This window comes from Ursus maritimus (assembly GCF_017311325.1).
Source record: "Ursus maritimus isolate PB19 chromosome X unlocalized genomic scaffold, ASM1731132v1 scaffold_X1, whole genome shotgun sequence".
NCBI classification, from domain to species: domain Eukaryota; kingdom Metazoa; phylum Chordata; class Mammalia; order Carnivora; family Ursidae; genus Ursus; species Ursus maritimus.
In genome coordinates this window covers 1734784-1754859 of record NW_024423319.1, presented here as the reverse complement: position 1 = coordinate 1754859, position 20076 = coordinate 1734784, and the positions used below count along the sequence as shown (strand labels likewise).

The following is a 20076-nucleotide window of genomic DNA, read 5'->3' as shown; positions in this document are numbered from 1 at the left end:
GCCACACGTGCTTGAGAGATCTTCTCTAAGCAGGGACGCGAGCCCAATGTCCCCTCACTTGTGTCAGAGTCTGGGGCCCACAAGCTCACCTGGATAATCTGAGTCACTGGGCCCGTAGATGCCTGGCCTGTGACTGCCGAAGTCTGAACCGGTTTGGTCTGAACCACTGACATCACTTTGCCCAGGTTGGAAATCTAAGAAGGAAAGGATGGAGCAAGGAGTGATCTGGAAACCAGTTGAAAGCATGGCTTGGATTGGGGCTCTCCTGGCACAGACCCAGGGCAACGCCACAACCTGGTAGCTGTCACATGCAGCAGCGTGGCGCCTGTCACTCACCAGAGCACTGCCTCCTGGGACAGAGATGGGGCTCTTCACCAGGGTGATGGTCTTGGTGACTCCACCCACCACCGTGGTCACCACCTGGGCTTGCTGGGCCACTGTCACAGTCCCGGACTTGTGGACTGTGATGATGGGGCGGGTGGATGTGTTGGCAGCAGAGGAGACTGACGTCCCCACCTGGGCAGCTGCAGTCTTCAGCATTCGAGTGGCTGGGTTGCTCACCTTGAAGGGGCAGAGACGAGCCAATGAGCGGGACAGAGAGTCTGAGCCCCCACCCAGAATGTCCTGGCAGGCCCACGGCTCCCACCCCCACCTGCTTGCTCTCCTACCTCCCCCCACCAACCCACCCGCAGAACGGCTCAGTTTGGTTTACCTTTCCTTTAGTGAAGCAAGGGAGGACACTGACAGACCGCACACTTAGCCTAAGGCTGTCACGGCCCCAAATGTAACCGCTTGTTCCACAGCCCACGGCAAGCAGCAGTTACGGGCCAGCAGCCCTGCAGGTTGCTCCAAAGCCCGGAAGGAGTGACCACTGTCTTATCACAGTGCCCAGAAGGCCCCCACCCCCAGGATGCTGGTTCAGAATCAGGCCCGAGGAATGCTCACCATGACTGGCGAGGAGGCCACCTTTACAGTAGCTGGGAGGGTGGTGGTACCAGGTGTCACGGCCACGGTTTTGACGATGGTGGTGCCTGCTGGGACACTCAGCACTGTGGGCGCCGAGGAAGGAGGGATCTTCTGTGTGGCGGCAGCTGCGGCCGCCAGGGCGGCCATGCCGCTCATCTGTGGGCTGCTGCCAATCACCTGCGGTGGGCACAGGGAGCATGAGCCCAGACAGCGCAGCACTGAGGCCACCTAGCCCCCTGCTCCAGAGACTTCAGCAGAACTCAGCAAGCAGCTCAGCCCTGCCCAGGGAGCCTCCCCTCCTGGCCCAGCATTCCTCCCGGCAGCATCTCTCAGCTCCAGCCTGGCCTTCCTGCCACCGGCCAGGGGCAGGAACCCAGCAGCAAGTGTCTGCCAAAAGCTCAAGATCTTTTCTAAAGACCACAGAGTCAGATACAGCTCTCTCTTCCTGGCCCTGGGTCAAACCCCAGCTGGCTAGATTCTCCCCTCAGGCTTCCAAACAAGAAAGTTCACATTTAAGATACCCTTCTGTGAATTAGATTCAGACAACAGGAAGGTCCTTCTGAGGCATTAACTTATTAATTTTTATTAACTCAGTAATGACAGGTTCCCTCCTTAGTGCTTCACAGCTGAGAAAAGCCCGGGCTGGGTGCAGTTTAAGCCCAGTTGGCACCATTGATTGCCAGGAAGTCCCGCCCTACCCAATGGCCCCTCACCGTCCCCTGGGCACTCTGCGTTGGCACAACCATTCGCACGCCTGCAGGAAGGGAGGTCACGGTGACGGGGGCTTTCCCAGCCTGGCTGGCAGGTCGCATGGTGACCAATGGGGTTCCTGTTGTCGCCTGAGGACCGGTGACTTTGAGAACAGCGGGAACACCTGGCGAGGGAAGTAGGTGGCCATCAGCAGAGTCCCAGGCCTCTGCTGTGTTCAGTGTGCAAACATGAAGTGCTTCCATGCCCCGCTTGTGCGTCACATCTGGTCCTTCCAGACAACCTCAGGGACTGTCGCCACGGGCACGACTGAGCTTTCTCCCAGCCCCAGCACTCAGCGGCCGAGCCAGTGCTAATGACCGTCAGTCGTGCTGTCTTCAACAGCCCTCACTCAGGCACACCATCTCCTGGTGGGCTAGCCCCTACCCTCAGGTAAAGTGCCAGGCCCCCAGCTCACCTTGAGTCCTGGCTGCAGTGGGCACGGAAATCGAGCTGCCAGGCACTGTCGGCAAGACCTGGATGGTGGTGGTGGTCGGGGGCGCAGTGGCAGCCTGGGGCAGGAGCGTGATGCCTACTTGGGTCAGCGGCTGCACAGCAGGTGCGGCTGCTGCTGGGGCAGGGCTCTTGGGAGGGTTGGCAGGCACAGACGGGACTGGATTGGGTGTGGGGGAGGTGGCAGTAGCAGCCGTGGCAGGAATGTCATATTTCTGGAGCTGCAGAAGGTAACTGTCGGCTGTCGCCACTGCCCCCCAGCTCACCTCCAGGGAGTTGGTGTTGGCTCGTACCAGCTGTACCCGGGCCGGGGGTGGTGGCTTTTCTGTAAGAGAGCACAGCCGGTGAGAAGGAGTCAAGGCATAAGGCCCCACCCTGGGGCTCAGCTGCACTGTGGTGGCCTATGGCCCCTATCTGGCTGCCTTACCTGTCTCCAGGTACCAGAGGTCCTTGCAGCAGACCTGGTTGTTCCAGGCCTTTCGGTAGCCGTCACGCCCACTCCATATGTATAGGCGGGTATTGATGGCCACGGCGCAGTGGCCAGCTCGGGCCCGAGGAATATTGTCCTCCAGCGTGTCCATCAGGATGGTCTCCCAGGCCATGGTATCTGGGGAGGATGGGAAGGGGAGGTCAGCAAGGGGGCAGAAGAACCCACAACCCCCAGTGGCCCTTTGGCCTTTTCCTGTCAGGGATGGGGAATTAAAAACAGGAAGTCATCAAAGATTATTGAATTAAAAACAAACAAATGAAAAATAACTCAGTATGGCAAAAGACCATGAAAGATAAAATTATAAACCACAGGCTACACACTGGGAAAACTATTTGAAACGCATAGCCAAAAGTTTCACTTCTCACACATCAAAAAACACAAGAGCCTACAGAAAGAGATGGACAAAGAGGAACGCAAGTTACGGAAAAGGCGACAGAAGGATCTAAGGAGAAATACATACCCTCACTCAAAATAAGAGAAACGCAAACTGATACCATAAGGCGCCTGGCAGCAGTTTGATTCCCGTGCCTGTCGCAGCCGGGGCTCCATGTGAGCCGGGGTAGGGGGGGTTGGGGGGCGGGCCCGGGGTGGGGGGGGAGCAGGGAGAGTCAATCACCTATCGGACTCAGTGAAGGGCCATGTGCCAGCACTGCCGGGGGCACCTACGTGGGTACAGCCCCTGTGCAGGACGGGGCTTGGCAACGGCCTTCGACAGTGACTCTACCTCTAGGTCTTTACCCTTCAGATGCACTTGCACGTAGGCGAGAACAGTGCAAGGATACTCACGGAGCAGCGTCTGTGCAAGTTTCAACACCTTGATAGCAATTCAAAAGAATGAGGCCGCTCGCCGTGCGGGGATGGGATGGGATGGTCTCCAAGACAGAGTAAACCGAAAAGGCCAGACAGCGGCGTGGCGCTGCGGAGAGCAGGCTGCCGTTGTGTGTGTTTGTTTATAAAGGAACCTCAAACAATGCTTGTAGATGTCGAAAAGTCCCTGCGGGGCAGATGACAAGCCACCAACATGGCTGCCTCTGCAGAATGGGAGGCGGGAGGGAGGCTCTGCACGGTTAAGCTTTTGTACTTTCAGATGTCGGGCCATGTGTAGGAAAAGAGCCTATTCAAACAATGAAAGCGAGGAGCATCCCTCAGAGTGCTCTGACCAGTGGCTACTTCTTGTGGATTCCAGAGGCACGGGCCACAGAAGCAGCTTCGCTCCCTGCACACCCCACAGAGCTCTCGGGACTGCGGAGGGCCAGCCTCCTGCAGCCCTCCGCAGGCCACTCTGAGCCCGAGGAGGCCATACCCAGGTTGAGACAAGCCAGTGTGTTGGTACACTTCCACTCCTTCTCGTGTGTGGCCACTTTGACGTCATCCATGACGAGAGGCACCCAGCCACCAAACACGTACATTCTGGGACGGGGGAGGGAAGAGTAGGAGAGGGTTGTAGAGGAGGTGCCAAGCTAGAGGCCACCTCTTCCATCCAGAAAGTTCTAACCACGCTTGGTCCTCCAGCTCTCCCCAGGAGAGTCACCAGGGATGCAGGAAAGCTCTTGATGCAGCCCTCTCCTTGGTGGCTCAGCCCTCACAAGAACTGTGTCACCTCCACCACGTGGCACCGTTACTTAGCTCATCTAAAGCTCACCTCAGTCCCCATCGCTCTCATATGCACTTTGGGACCTTGGCGTTGACAAACACACCCAGCTGCTTGTGGAGAGTATCTAGAACAGTCTGCGCCCCTCTACCCCGAGTCTGTCTCGGTCTCCTGGGGTCGTAATAGAAAGCCGGGGCTGCAGAAGGCCAGCCCAGCCAGAAAGAGGCCTCCTCAGGCCTTAAGAATTGCAGGAACAAAACTGAGAGCCTTTGGGGGCAGGGGTGGGCTAGGAAGAGAAAAAGCCATGGCCAGCTACTCACTTGTTTCCTATGGTCGTGGCTGAGTGAAGACTTCGAGGAAGAGGTGCCACCCCGCTGAGACTGGGCTTATTCCACGTCAGAGTCTCTGTGCAGAGCAATGGAGAAGGGAGGGTCACCTCCACTAGGTCAGACACGGGGACTCTGCCCCAGAGGATAGTCCCCAGATGCAGGGAAGGCTCTAAGAGGTGGGTGCCCACCGAGTCCAAGAATTCCATGCCTGGCCTCCCTACAGCCCACAAGAGGCCCTCTGGTCAGCAGGTGCCGGCATTTCCCAAGCTCGAGTTCAGTATCCTGGCAAGTCCATCTCTTCCGACGCTTACTGAGCATCTGCTGTGAGCCAGCACTGCTCTCAGGGCTTCGGGTAGGAGCGGAAAGTGCGTCCTCAAAGGCACTGCACTTCATGCCCTGCTCGCCAAGAAATGCGTTCACCCCCATACTACCTCCGCTGTCGACGGACCGAGCGCTGGGAAGCGCGGTGTTGCTAGGAATTTCGCTCATGGGAAACGGTTTCCTTTGCGTGCTAACACTGATCTACAGGACAACGTAACTCTGCAGCCATCTCCTCCCCTCGGCCTTCCTTCATGCCAAAAACCTGACCTTGTTCCAACCACTCCTGACACCAGGCTGGGTACAAGCCCAAGTAGCCCCTGGCGGTCTCATGGTCTCTCAACATCCCGTTTGACTGAGAGACCAAGGTGCGTCACTCCCATTACAGTCTGATCACTGACGAATAGACAGGGACAAATGATACTTCATCTAGCCAATTCCATCCTAGAATGGCCTTTACCCCCTCCCCTTATCCTCCTCTGAGAGAGCAGACCAACTCAGCTAACTGAGCCTTGCTCTTTCTTAAAAACAATGCCACAAACTCAGGGCAAAGAGCACAGCTGCCAACAGGGTCCTGCTCTCACATGCCACAACGAGGAGAAGCTAAGCGACACGCTCACCCCATCTCCCCACCCCATGCCAGCCACCCCATAGACTAGCTTCGCACCAAGGCTGCTGGAATAGCTGCACCCACGTCTTACCAATGTCCAGGGTCCAGAGGTCCCCCAGTCTGCAGCCACTCATCCCTCCATAGATCACCAGCTTGGACTTCTTATTGTCTTTCTCAGTGTAGACCACAGCAGTATGTGACTCCCGGGGTGGAGGCAGGACGCCATAAGTGATGGGGATGTCCCAGGCTACCACTCCAGAGCCCGGCCGCAATTCCAGGATGTATAAGTCATTCAGGTACCTGGAGAAAAAAAGGTCAGTTATGGCAAGCCCTGACACCACGCACCAGAGGCCTCACCAGCTTCTTGGGGTGGAAAGCCAACTCCTTGGGAGACAGAGGGGGCTAAGTCTACATGAACTCCAAGTTCTTCTACCCCTGGCCCTGAGAAGGGGCTGCCAGAAGCTCCCAAGGATGAGTGTGAGTCCAAGAGGAGCAGTAGGATAGGGGGTGCTGGGTTGCCTCACACACAAAACTGGGCACCATAGTAGGGCCTCCTGGGGTAAAAGGGGGTGCCGGTTTGGGACTACCTTCAGACTTCAGAAAGGCACCTGGCCACCAACCTTAGAAAATACCATCGCTAAGTCTGCAGGCAGCAAAGACTAGGAAGGAAAGCGTTGGCTCTAACTTGGTCTGAGGAACAGGGACCAGCTGAAGGCACGAAGGGTTTCTACCTCCTGGCCCAGCCCTCCTGCCATGCCACCTCCTCTGAGTTAGAGACCTTAGAGCCAGAAAGCTCTTTACAGGGCATCTAACATCACCCTCTCATTTCACAGAATAAAGAGACTTGACACGGTGGGGTTGGCTGGTATGTGGCTAAGCACACCCACCCTCATGATTCCACATGAAGAGGACAAAGCCTCACCTTGGAATGTTGTTCTTGGGGTCCTCGCTATCGTTGGCCAGACCCCCAAACAGGTAGCATTTGTTGCCCACAAGGGAGAAGCTGTGCCCAAGCCGAGGACATGGAGGGGGCCCATTTTTGGGCGTCTTTGCTTTGAGTCTCTTCCATTCCCACCGGCTTGCCTGCAAAATCAAGACTCAGGGATTGAATCAGGGATGAGCTGGTCACCGTCAGGGCCTGGGCCATTTGTCATGGAGGGAGGAGCTGGTCAGGGGGCAGGCAGGCACCTGAATGAAGTAGGAAGGTCCTGGGCAGCCTCCCCTCCCCCCTAAACACTGGGAGCACACTGTGGGCCATTACCTGGAGCTCGTAGAGGTCGTTGCTGTATTTCCCATACTCCACCATCCCACCAAACACCAGCAGGCGAGTCCCATCACACACGAAGCCATAGGCTGCACAGCCGGGGGGAATGTCCCCTCTCACGGCTGGGATGAACCACTGGTTAGTTGCTGGGGAACGAAAGGAAGCAGAAGTCAGAACACCTCAGGAAGTCTTAAGATTTCCCCACTCCTCTTACTCCCCAAATCCAGCAGCCTGCAAAACGTGGTCTGAGAAAGGAGGGGCCAGCCCTCCATTCAAGCCATCTTCTAAGCCCCTTGACCTCAGAGGTCACCTTGAAACGGCCTGCAATCACCCGGCTTCTCATCAAGGTCTTCTTAATGAGCTGGAAGTCACTAACCAAGATAACTCATTAGCTTTTGGGAATGTGGCTACTGACTTTCTTCCCCTATCGCTCACTGGGTCCAACACTGGAAAGAAATGTTTAACACCCAAAATACCCTCTCAGTGGCCCTGTGTACCTCTTCCTGGGGGCGCAGGGCTACACCTCTAAGTGGCTCAAAGAGTGACTGTGGCCAGTCAGTGCCCTCCCTCCCTATAGGTGCTGGTGGCAGGAGGTGGGCAGGTGAGGGAGGCCAATCACCGCAGCCCAGCCTGCTGGCTGAGGAGAGCCGGGGAGACAAGAATCAATCTCTGCTGGCGTCTCCTAGGTGATGGTCCACACCACCCACCTTTCCTCTCATGTCACACCCATACGGATCTAGAACATTCCTGAAAGCCAGAAGTGGTGGCTGCAAAAGCTTTCCCCAAATCCATCACCTCTAAGTGGGGGTGGGGTGGGGAGGCCACCACCAAAGAAGAGGGTGAATGAGGAGCCCTCCTTTGCTCCACCCAGCACCCTGCTCTTCCCCTTACTTCAGGCTTGCGTCCAGGGTTCAGCTCCCCGTACACCTGCCATGCCAGGGCCTCCCAGAAAAGTCAGGGCACACATCCTCCTCTTTTGAGGGATCCTTTTCATTACACATTATTTAAAGGACTGTCCCTAGGGGCGCCTGGGTAGCACAGTCGTTAAGTGTCTGCCTTCGGCTCAGGGCGTGATCCCAGCGTTCTGGGATCGAGCCCCACATCAGGCTCCTCCGCTATGAGCCTGCTTCTTCCTCTCCCACTCCCCTGCTTGTGTTCCCTCTCTCGCTGGCTGTCTCTCTCTGTCAAATAAATAAATAAAATCTTAATAAAATAAAATAAAATAAAATAAAATAAAATAAAATAAAAGGACTGTCCCTAAACAACACACCACTCTCTCTCCAAAAACCTCAAACTGGGCGCCAGACGCAAATCTGATTCCACGCCCCTAAACTGCTTTTGGTCAAATGTGACTGACTTGAGACTGAGACACCCGGTGGGTGGGCAAGGGACCTGAGCATGAAAGGAGCAGCCCTGGAGTCCAAAGGGGGGTTAGGATCGTCCTGTGGGGAGGGCCTTGGGAGGCCCCACCCGCTCAACTGCTGCTCAGCCTTTGTGGATAGGCACGTCCTTGGTCACTGATAATCTCTCCTGCACCTACATACACATCAGCCAAAAGGCCTGCCCTCATCCAAAAGCACACTGTACCTCCTGAGCGAGTTACTGCCTTCCCTGGGGTAAAAGTGCCCCTGTCGCTCACTGCTACCCAAACTCTACAGGTCAGTTTGGAACAGGCTGCTGATCCTCCCCCGCCCCACCTACCCCTCCTCCACGGTTCAGTGGAGTTGCTGGGACTCCAGGAGGCCCAGGAACAACCCTCCTCCTCCGCTCCCTCCCCCTGCCTGCCACTTTCCTGGCCAAGGTGCAGGACGCCTGCACCCAGACCCTGGGTCCCAGCTCACTGCCTCACTGTCATCCCTACTGCAAAAAACCAACCAAGAACGGCAGCAGCTTTCTCCGTCGAGGTAAACCACCACGCACACATGGGAAGAGACGGGGTTCCATCCGAGTTACGGAGATAAAAGCGGAAAGAAGCCTTGGAGGCTGCCTCGGCCAAGCCCCCTCAGCTGATAAAGGAACAGAGCCCAGGAGGGGAAGTGACTAACTTAGACCTGAGGTCACGGAGCAAAACAGACACAGACAAGAACCTCGTCACCAACTTAAAAGTAATCACTAGGTAACCCCCCCATCCCAAGGGCCCCACCGGCCACCCTCACTCACCTGAGTACCCTCATGGCTGCTGCACATAGCTATGGGGCCATTATGGGGCCGGCAGTCAGGGCTGTGGCAAAACTACATGGCAAACGGGATCGACCCACAGCTTTCCCATCACGCTCTAATCACGGGCCCAGCTGGCCAGGCTGGAAGTGACCTGTGACGTCCCAAGAGCTCACGATCGCCAGCTCATTTAAGAGGAGCTGATCTTGTTCTAGAACACTCGGGGCAGGAGCCCTCCACACCGCTGTCGAGAGTAGTCTGTCAGGCAGCACCGTTTCTGGTATGAAGCCACAGCCCCAGTTCTGCCCGTGAGATGGCACAGCCAGCGTCTCAAACACACCAGCTGCTCTCAGTTGCCCTGTAATCATATGTAATCCCTAGCTCATCGAGCAGAGCATCTTGTAACCCAACCTCTGGATCCCGCATTCTCCATTCGCTCTGGCTTGTCGGTGCGCTCCACTGGGAGGGGGTTTAAGGAGAGGAGGCCACCTGCACACGGGACCCTTCATGGGATGACCAGAAACATGACTCCATCTTCTCTCCCCTCGGCAAGCCTGAAACCACAGCTTCTGGGTTTTATCAGCTGCCCCACCCCTTTCCACACTCGCCAACTCCATCTGCAGTCACTCCTGTCAACCTCTATGCATCGCCCCCTAGAGACGATACCACACAGTTGGGGAGACAGGCCACCGGTGGCCTTTCTGTTCACTCTGTCATGTCAGGGCGCTTCCTGTGTGGCAGACGCAATGCCAAGCGCCGGGAGGCACAGAGAAGACCGCTCTCATCCGCCAACTCCCAGTCAACCACTCACGATGAGAAGAGCGGCCCAGGACACGTCTGCAGCGTGCCTGAGCCTTGGGAGCACAGAACAGGGCAACCTGGCAGAGAGGGCTTTTCAGAAAAGGTGAATTTGAAGCCAGGCCTTGAAGGGTGAACAGGATTTCCTGACAAATGAAACTAACAGGGCCAATCAGGAAGTGACTGCAAGAGCCAAGTTAGAAGAGAGGAGGTCTCAGAATGGAGGGGGAACAGATTTGAGAGGAGCCTAACTTAGCGGCCAATTAACTACAGGGACAGAGGCACAGGAAGGTGTTTCCAAGGCGGTAGCCTGCGCCCGTTAACTGAAGGAAGAGACGACCCAGCCGTGTCCAGGAAGATCGGTACTCCAAGCGCTCCCACGTGACCCTACCACCAGCTGGCAGGGTGACCCTAGACCTGTCACTTCCCCTCTCGGACCCCAATTTCCTCATGGGCAAAAGCAAGGAAGTTCCACTAGATGTTTTCCAAGGCTCCTTGCAGCCGTAACAGTCACCAGACGTTAAAGAACCACTGAGGCAGACCGGCCCTGGGCAACTGGTTTGCTGACAAGCCACACACCCTCCCCTTGCCAGGGCACACCCCACCTTCAGTACCACATCCTCTCCATAATCCACTTTGCTACTGGGAGATAAAATTTCCTAAGGCCAAGGACAGCAGCTACCCTAAGACCTCCCAAAGGCCAGTCAAGTGTCCCACAGCTGCTGTGATAGCTGTCGCCAAAGAGGAAGAACACACACCCTTCAAATGTCACCCCCAGATCACTGAGCTAACCAAGACAGCAAGTGCTCACACACTCCCCGAACGCACCCCCTGGAACGCACCCCCTGGAGCCGTTTATCTTAGCAACAGGGAAAGCTTCCGGCCAGATCAGCTCTCTCATCCCACAGAAGGAAAAGTGCAAGAGAAGAGGCATAAGGAGGATATGCTCTGACCTGATTTAAAACAAAACAACGGTAAGCAGAAGGGCAGCTGTTGAGGCAACAGCTAAGGCTCACAGGCACCTGCGTCTGTGCCCCCACTGGTAGCAGAGGGGCAACACTAAGCCCCATCTCTCCCGAGGAGAACGCAAGAACCTCGCAGCTACGAGAACCATGAGCAGCCACCAAATGCAGGACAAATTCCTGCTCCGTGCAAATAATGAGTAAACACTTGGTGAGCAACGGGGAGTTGAGTCTGCTGGTGGCTCTCCTGAGAAGTCGCCTGAGGAGTTGACTAGCGCAGTTGCCAAACTGCTAACCTGGAGGGATCCAGGGCTGCAGCCCTTTAGAAGGCTGGCTAGCCTCTATTACACGACATACCCTTGCAGATGAGGAATGAATGCATGCCAAAGTGGCTAATTCATTTTAATAAACTAATGAATATGCAGAAGCCCCTGGAAGCAGTGGACTTTAGAGCTGATGATAATTAGGCCCCTGTCCTACTTTCTAAAATTGTATTTCCCTGTTAAGGAGCCTGCTCCAGGCCTTATGAGAATTTAGAAGGTTCTGCTCAGGGCAGTGGCCTCTCTAAAAACAGCCCTGCCCCGCAGCCTTACCTTACTGAGCTAACTGCCGCCACCGCAGCTGTCTGAGCTGGCACAGAGCACCACCAACCAGCCCAGCCTCGCTGGAGGCAACAGGTGCTGAGACCCGGAGCGCAAAGGGTCACCAGCAACCCCCCAGCCTTTGAAAGTCAACTTGGTGGGGCAACAACCCTACAGGGAGCAGACAAAGCTGGACTCTCCACCTCAGGGGAGGGAGAGGGGAGCACCGAACCCTCACCCCACTAACCACCTTCTCCCTTGGGTGCCAGGTCCCCACCCCAGAGCAACCTCAAAGCTGGGAGGATGTGCCCAGATTCAAGGACCTGGTATTCCCAGAGCCCTGGGAAAGAATGGACCGGGAGCAAATGGACTCTGCTAGATGTGATGCCACGGGGAAGAGCTGGAAAACAGCTCCTGGCCACTACCAACCCTAACGCATCCCCCTGCTGCAGAGGGGAACTTCCTAAAAGACCACTGACAGGTGTGTGGGTGTGTGTGCGCACGCAGCCAGCGTGTGCTTTCCCCCCCTCCAGGGTGTCTTAGTCTCTCAGGCTCTCCCCAAGAGGAGTGCACGCAGGCCCACTGGCCTCAGGGAGAATGCCTAGCCCCTCCTTCCCAGCAAGGCGAGGTGCTGTGGGCCAATGTCCCTTCAACAGGCAGCAACACGGTGTGCAAAGCAGGCCAAAGAGGGCACTATGGGCAAGAGGCCGCAGGAGGATGAGGCCCAGTCCGAGAGCTAGCAAGGACGCTAGCCAAGGAGCGCGCAGCGCACCGCATCTGTGTCCGGAGGAATCATACTCCTCCCAATCAACAACACCCTGGGTTTGGGGGATGTATGAAAATGGGCAGCTAACATCGACCTCACAGGAGGAGGAGAGGTAAGGGCCCACCTGGCCCACTACGGATCACTGGATTTCACCTCCTACACTGGAGGGCCCTAGATCAAGAAAAAAAGCAACCTGAAAAGAAAAACACTACACAAGTAAATGGCGAAAGGGGGAGACAGCAATGCCGCCCCATCTGGGAGTGACCAAGGCTACTGCACGACCTCCGAGATGGTTACCCAGCAGGGCACACAACGCCCCCAGGTCGGGATTAGAGTGCTCCACTCTGCCCCTCATCCGTAATCTAGAAGCTGTCATTTCTCCCGAATAAGCATCAAAGATGAAGAAGAGCTGAGCAGGCGCAGGAGGAGGGAGGAAGGGGGTGGGACTCTGCCTGCGCCAAAAGGACGCATCCGCCAGCCCGCCCGCCCGCCCGCCCGCCCGGCGGGGTAACGGTGTGTGTCTGAAGTCAACGCCGGCGACGCCCCCGCCCCCTCACCAACCGGACTACAGAATTTCTCTCGGATAATGAAAAGCACTCCTCAAATACAGGAGAGCCGAGGGGGAGGGGCAGTGGAAGAACCTGGAGAGAGAAGGAAAAAGCTGAGACGCCAGGCTGAGCAAAGGGTCGCGGAACAGAGGAGAGAGCCGATCAGTGCGAAGGGAGAGGGAGAAAGGGAGGAGGGAGAGAAGGCAAGAGGGGAGGGGATGAGAAAGGAGGAGAGGGAGGGGGAGAGGAGGGAGGGGAGGAGGAGGAGAGGGAGAGAGAGGGAGGAGATGGAGGGAGGGAGGGAAAGATCCCAGGACCCAGCGGGCTTTGCACTCACCCGTGTTGTACACGTGCAGTTCGTCCACTATCCCCTCGTTGCCGCCGCCAAACACCACGATGAGTTCCTTGATGGCCACGGCTCGGTGGCCGTGGCGGGGCCGGGGCACTGGACCCGACCAGCCCACCACTCGCTTCCAGCGAGGCTGCAGGAGCACCGCTGGCGAGTTGGCGGGCGACACGGCCGAAGCCATAGTTCCCGGAAAGGCCGCGGTGGGAAAAAGTCACCAAGCGGGAAGGGAGCCCCCCAATTCCTCTCACACACACCCCTTTTCGTCTAAGGTAGCTCTCACGGAGAAGCGGTTCCTCACACAGCGGTGGACGGCTCCATGGAGGCCGCCATCTTAACTACCCTCCTTCCCTTCGGTTCTTCCCCTTCTTCTAGCTCACCCCGTCTCTTCAAGAGCCTCCCGGAACTTTCGAGCGCCTAGCCCCGAGAAGCTGGAGGCCGCCAAGTCCCGCCGCCCTGACTACTCGCTCGGGCGCTCCCGCTTACAAGCTCGGGCGGGAGGCCCTGGGAGCCGCCATCTTGAGCCGCCTCTCTCTCCTCCCTTCCTCAGTCGTAGCCCTCCCCCGCCGGAAATGGCGGAGCCCCGGCCCGGTTCCCACACCCCCCAAGTCCCCTGCACTGGCCGGCTTCCGGGGCGGGTGGAAAGGAGCCACAAGCACCGCGGTTGTCCCAGCCCCGCCGGCGCTCACACCACAATTGTGGGAGCCGCCATCTTGAGACCGTCCCGCTTCCCCGCCCAGCGCTTAGTGCAGCCGCCGCTCCCGAAACAGCCTCGACACTCCTAAGGGACAGAGGCGCGCCGGAGGCCAGTGGAACGAACTCGAATTCTCGGGGGCTGCTCGGAGACTCGCGCCGTACAGCTCGTGAGGTCTCGAACCTCTCTCCCGAGTCCGCCTCTGCTGCTCAGACTGCGCCTGCCGCCCTGGGAGCCGCCATCTTGAGACTAACTCCCCCTTCCCCCCTATTCTCTTCCTCCTGGGTCAGTTCTTCCACTGCAAACCAAAGGCGAGGCAGCGTCCGATCCTCGCTTCCGTCCTTATGACTCCTTCCCACAGGAGCCGCTCCAAAGAGCCAGAATTAGGCCCCGAAGTGGCAACTGTACGGCAGGAGAAGCGGTAACGGCAGGGCGCTCATGCCTCCTCCCTGGGAGCCGCCATCTTGTGTGAAGAAGTAACAACTAAACATGGCGGCAGCGGCGGTCGGGCGAGGGGGCGGAGTCGGGCGACGTCACTGTCTCCCCCCCCATTACCACCCCCGCCCTCGCACGGCTTCTCCGTGAGCGGAGGCCTCTTAAAGGACCCCCGCGCTTCCCCGCGGCGAGGGTCCAGGTCCGCCGCGCGCTAAGCTTGGGCTCAGGCAGCTCTCGGGTTAGGCGCAGGCGCGCCCAGCCCCGCGGCCCAACCCCCCCATTGCGCCCTCACGCCTCCGCCCTGGGAGCCGCCATCTTGCCACTTCCCCTCGCCCGGCCGTCCACGGGCGTCAATAGCGACTTTCAGCACAAAACAAAGATGGCGGTTGAGGCATCTGGTGAATGCCCGGATGAGAATACCTCAAACGAGCTCGGCCCCGCCCCCCTTGGGAACAGTCCCCAGGTCGCTGAACTAACACACACCCGAGGAGTTGCCTTTAACTAGCAGTGGGGACAAGGCATGGACCGTTGAGGGAGGTTGAAGGGAGACATCAGGATTGCGCCTAGGGTGCGAGAGCGGACATGTTCCCACTCCCCATACCCAGCGGCCGCAGGAGAAGCGGCTCCAGACGCGCCTTGGGGGGAATCGGAGGCGGGGCGAGTGGGCGGTGACGCACCGGCTCCCAGGCTCGCCGGCCCCGCCTCCGGGAGCCGGCGCCACCGCCCGCGCCCCAACGAGAGGAGCCGGGCCGCGCGCCCGGGCCGCTCCCCGTCCTCCGCCCCGTCGGCCGCAGGGCGGGCAGCCAGGCCGGCGGTACCCGAGCCGAGCGGGAGGGTGCGGAAGAGCTCCGCGTCGCCTCGCGTCACCTCGCGTCACCCCGCCCGCCTGCTTCCCAGAGACCCGCGCCCCGCCCCTACGCGCAGGCGCAGGACCGCTTTTCGGGTCCGCCCTTTTCCGAGATTTGAATTTCCCCGAGCGAATATAGAGAGGCGAGTACCCGGATGGTGATCGCTGGCCTTTTCGCGCCAATACTGTAAGTTCTCGCAGCAACCTTGAGAGGTGGGTGCTGGCATCGACCCTATGTGCCAAATCTTGCAGGAGGCCGCCTGGGCGCTGCACCGTTATCTGCACTGTCAGATTCAGGCTGTAGTGCAAGGGTCCTGAGTTGGTGTCTGAGAGCTTGGAGCCACAACACATGCTCTTTCCACTTTTTCTCAGCTTTGTTTTATCTTTATTTTCACCAACCGCTAGTCGAAATTTGCCCTTTCCCGCAATTACGAATGTAGGCTACAGAGCACAGAGTGTTAGCCCGGTGACTTTGTCATCAATGGAAGTGACAGATTATTTCAGATCATTTAGCTTTTTGTTGTAGTTATCCTGAAATTAACTCAAGTACAAGACTTACTAGCAGGCAGAAGAACTACTTTGAAAGTACTGTAGTTACAATCTGCCCGTAGATTCTTTGATTTCATTTACTAGTAAAGTAGCACATATATTACCAAATCATGCATTTTCAAAAATATTTTCATACCATCTTTTGACATATTAAATTTATGTTGTAACTCTGTTTTTATGCATTTGGAAGCATTTCTTTGAGAAAGGCCAAAGAGACCTGTGACAGCCAAAGGACAAGAGCCCTCCCCTATAAATGACTGTGACACTAACTGCCCTAAATGACCTTGGGCATTCACCTCAACTCTACGGCCCCAAGTCCCTCCCCTGTAAAATAAGGAAGGTGAGCTGCTGGTTTCCAAGGGCCTTTCCTGAATTCAGCAATCCTCTCCCTAGGGTTCAGAAATGACTGGAGTTGCTCCAGGCTTCTTGGGTATCCAGTTGGCTCAGATTGGCCTCACATTATAGCCCTCAGGCTGGCATCCCCTCATCTGCAGAAAGGCAGCAACGGTGGTCAGAATAGTCAGGGATACAACGAACAGTTGTCATAAATGCCACAGGAAAGAAGCCACCACTGTGATGGGTGACAGTGGCTCCTGCTTAAGTGCATATAGCCCCAGGAAGCAGGAGAATCTAAGGAACATGTGTTAACCCCTTAGTCAGAATGTTGTCATGCTTTGCAGGACTTCCCCCAAAAGACCCCAGAACCGCAGGCCAATGCTGTTGAGCTTCTGGCCTTCGCGTGCCAGGTGCTGGGGGAATCTGTGTCGTGTAACAAGGGTCATGGCAGCTCAGGTGTGTGGAGGAGGTTGGCCATAAAGTACCCAGCCTGGTCTTCTTGATGAACTCGGGAAGGTTGTTTGATGACATGTCACTTTCAGCTTGCACGAGGGCTCGGGTGGACTCTGCCCAGCAGCCAGAGAGAGGAGTCACTTTCCACGCCCTTCCTGGACCTCCTCTATCAAGTTGACAGTATTTGACTCTTGTCCCCAGCTCTCATCCATGCTTGCTAGCAGATAGGAGGTCCCAAAGGCCTGGCATTTCATGCCACAGAGCCAAGCCCCAGACAGGTGCAGGTAAGGTGTCCCAGCTGGAGTCAGGAGCTGAATGGGGAGGCCAAGTTAAAAGTGTTAGCAGACCTGAGGCAGGAGGGAATGAGGACTGCCGAATCTCATTCTAGCTGAAGAAGGACAGACTGGACCTAGGGAGTGTTCAGGGCTCCGTGGGGATGGCACTTTGACGTGTAGCCAGGAGATTGGGACGTGATCATGCATGGTGTGGAGAGCCAGCCACAGAACAGTGTTAAGCAGGGACTGGCACCATCCAGTCCAGGGTACTTGAGGACGATGCTGGGGGCTGTTGTGCGCAGAGCACATTAGCAGCAGCCAGGCTGGAATGGGAACCCCGGGGCAGGGGCAGCCTGCTCGTTAGCTCGTTAGAGAAGGGGTTGGGGGAGGCGTGTGACAGTGCCACAAGCTGAGAAGGAGGCTTATGGTCAATGAGGAGATGCAGAGTCAGGGTGAGGGCTTTAGTTCACTCGTGCAAATGCTGGGCCTGTGGTCCTGCTTGACGATGGACCCCCAAGGCAGGATGGGAACAAGAAAGCTCAGTGGAAGGCCCAGCAGCTCCCTCCCCAGAGAATACAGGTGGATGCCCAGGGCCCAGGTGAGAAGAGAAATGGTAATGTGCCAGTGGGAGCACGAGGAAGAAGAAGAATAGAGGTGCTGGCTTGGTGCTTGAATCGAATTGGATCGAATTGAATTGAAATGGAATTGAGCAGGTATTCACTGATCGGGAAGGAGAGCCAAGAGTCAGAACCCACCCTGCCCTTTTCAGGCCTAAATTGCCAGAAGGGAGACGGGCATTGTAATGCCTCAGAAGTAAACACTGCTCAGTGGTCCTCCTGTATAACTGACTTAATCCACGTGACAACTCCTCCACCGGGAGGCACTGGCAGCATCCCATTGGACGGGTATGGAAACTGAGGCCCAGACCCGTTAAGGCCTGAGGTCACACAATTAGTAGGTGGGGAGAGCCGGAGTTTGAACACAGACAGTCCTTTTCATCCCCACCTGCCGCCCTCTTGGCTTTTGAATCATTTTCAGAGCACTGAACCTTTTCTCTCTACAATGGTAATACATTTCTCGCCTACTAGGCCAATTCACACCACAGCTGGCCCCATAGCAGTTGGCAGTCCGTGACAAGTGCAGGAAATGGAAGGTTTTATTGTGGGCCAAGGAAAGAAGGTGACTTGGGATGGTGTGGCACTTCAGGGGAGGGCAGGAAGGCTAGCCGAGGTAGCAGGCCCGAGGGCCAGCTACCTGTGCTGCCTGGCCCTGCACCTGAGAAGCAGAAGGGAGATGCTTGTCCTCCTCCCCTTGTCCTCTCCCCCACCTTCCCCTCCTTCTCCTACTTACCCCTTCCCCTCCTCCTCCCCCTCCTCTTTTCCTCCCCACTCCTGTCCTCCTCCTCTAGCACTGTCCCGTCCCTAGCTTTGGATTCCAGAACTCACCACAGCTAACGGTCTCTAGTTCAACTGGATATTTGGTTAAAAGGGCTTGGGGCTGACTGGAAATGTCAACATTTATGACACCACTGAGGTGGGAAAGCCCATTCTGAATTGTAACGACAGACCTAGGAAAGGTCTAAGTGTCTAAATGCAGTGGCTTTAAGGGAACTAGGGCAATGAGCAGGATTTTTCTAGTACACAGATGAAAGAAGAATCGCATGGGGGTCAGGAGAGAAAGGCATGAAACCCCTAGGGGAGAGAGCGTTCTAGAGGCTTCCAGAAGCCATGAGCAAGAAGGTGAACACACTGTGGGTATCACTTTACTTTTTTTTATAATAATTTTTATTATGTTATGTTAGTCAGCATACAGTATATCCTTACTTTTTGATGTAAAGTTCCATGATTCATTACTTGCATATAACACCCAGTGCACCATGCAATACGTGCCGTCCTTAATACCCATCACCGGCCTATCCCATTCCCCCACCCCCCTCCCCTCTGACCCCTCTGAAGTCCTCAGTTTGTTTCTCAGAGTCCATAGTCTCTCATGGTTTATTCTCTCTTCTGTTTACCCCCCTCTTTATTCTTCCCTTCCTTCTCCTACCGATCTTCCTATTTCTTATGTTCCATAAATGAGTGAAACCATGATAACTGTCTTTCTCTGCTTGACTTATTTCACTTAGCATAATCTCCTCCAGTCCCGTCCATGTTGCTGCAAATGGGTAATCATTCTTTCTGATGGCTGAGTAATATTCCATTGAATCTATGGACCACATCTTCTAAATCCAGTCATCTGTTGAAGGGCATCTGGGCTCCTTCCACGCTTTGGCTATTGTGGACATTGCTGCTATGAACATTGGGGTGCATGTGGCCCTTCTCTTCACTACGTCTTTATCTTTGGGGTAAACACCCAGTAGTGCAATGGCTGGATCATAGGGTAGCTCAATTTTTAACTTTCTAAGGGACCTCCACACTGTTTTCCAGAGTGGCTGTACCAACTTGCATTCCCACCAACAATGTAGGAGGGATCCCCTTTCTCCACATCCTCTCCAACATTTGTTGGTTCCTGCCTTGTCCATTTTTGCCATTCTAACTGGTGTAAGGTGGTATCTTAATGTGGTTTTGATTTGAATTTCCCTGATGGCTAATGATGTTGGACATTTTTTCATGTGTCTGTTAGCCATTCATATGTCTTCATTGGAATATCGCTTCACTTTTATTTCTGTTGTCTTCTGATGAAAACTGTTGGTGGATCCTGAGGCAGAGAGTTGGAAAGATGGAGGCTCTCTTTTGGATGGTTTTCTTTCTAACCAGACTCTTTTTGTAACCACAGAGGAAGAAGGCAGAACGCTCTTCCACTCCTGCCAGCCAGGCAGCAGGACCACTGCCTTTCTCTGGCCTGCGTCCACCACTCTGGGGTAAGGCCGCAGCATCTGCGTCGGAAACCACGGGAACTTCTTCCTGCTGAAGAAGCTGGTTCAGCTGGGAGGCCAAGGCACATTTATCTGACTTCTGAACTGACAGTGGAGGCCGTCCCGAGTCATACCTGGGGCTGCACATGGAGCCCGAGTCCAGGCAGGCCCTCCTCCACGTGGCTGTGGCTGGCTGCTTCTGCACGGCCATAGTCTACATGGGGGTGTTCGATGGCGTCTTCGTCCAAGTGGGCTATGAACACTATGCCGAAGCCCCCGTAGCCAGCCTCCCCGCCTTCCTGGCCATGCCCTTCAACTCACTCATTAACTTGGCCTACATCCTCCTGGGGGTGTACTGGCTACAGAGAAATGGCAGGGCCCCAGGGCGCCCCATGGAGGCGCTGAGGGCTCGTTACCTGAAGGATGTCTTCGCCAGCATGGCCCTGGTCTATGGCCCGGTTCAGTGGCTGCGGATAGCAACGCAGACGCGCCCCGCTGCCGTGCTTGATCAGTGGCTCACCTTGCCCATCTTTGCATGGCCGGTGGCCTGGTACCTCTCCCTAGACAGGGGTTGGGAGCCCTGGCTGTTCCTTGCCATCGAGTGTCTCTCTTTGGGGAGCTACAGCCTCGCCCTGCTGCACCCCCGTGGGTTTGAGGTTGCGCTGGGCACCCACATCGTGGCCGCCTTGGGCCAGGCCCTGTGTGCT

General features: G+C 56.2%; 2 protein-coding genes across 3 annotated transcripts in view; one reads left to right on the top strand and one right to left on the bottom strand.

Annotated features, from left to right (window-relative positions):
• The window catches only part of HCFC1 (host cell factor C1), a 27663-nt gene extending 13527 nt beyond the window's left edge, over window positions 1-14136 (bottom strand). Inside the window, exons 1-12 of the mRNA XM_040626899.1 lie at window positions 12918-14136; window positions 6766-6914; window positions 6427-6587; window positions 5596-5804; window positions 4568-4652; window positions 3960-4066; window positions 2594-2773; window positions 2132-2491; window positions 1680-1840; window positions 946-1143; window positions 337-561; window positions 90-194 (exon numbers count right to left, since the gene is read on the bottom strand). Coding sequence (XP_040482833.1) covers window positions 90-194; window positions 337-561; window positions 946-1143; window positions 1680-1840; window positions 2132-2491; window positions 2594-2773; window positions 3960-4066; window positions 4568-4652; window positions 5596-5804; window positions 6427-6587; window positions 6766-6914; window positions 12918-13110 — 2133 coding nt within the window. The 5' untranslated portion in view covers window positions 13111-14136. The remainder of the gene's footprint in view (window positions 1-89; window positions 195-336; window positions 562-945; window positions 1144-1679; window positions 1841-2131; window positions 2492-2593; window positions 2774-3959; window positions 4067-4567; window positions 4653-5595; window positions 5805-6426; window positions 6588-6765; window positions 6915-12917) is intronic.
• A 756-nt stretch (window positions 14137-14892) lies between these two features.
• The window catches only part of TMEM187 (transmembrane protein 187), a 6607-nt gene continuing 1423 nt past the window's right edge, over window positions 14893-20076 (top strand). Inside the window, exons 1-2 of one of the 2 annotated variants that reach the window (XM_040626883.1) lie at window positions 14893-15089; window positions 19291-20064. In XM_040626883.1, the coding sequence (XP_040482817.1) occupies window positions 19516-20064 (549 nt within the window). In that variant the 5' untranslated portion in view covers window positions 14893-15089; window positions 19291-19515. Of the gene's footprint in view, window positions 15116-19290; window positions 20065-20076 lie in introns of both variants that reach the window. The other variant, XM_040626876.1, reaches the window with a different exon arrangement.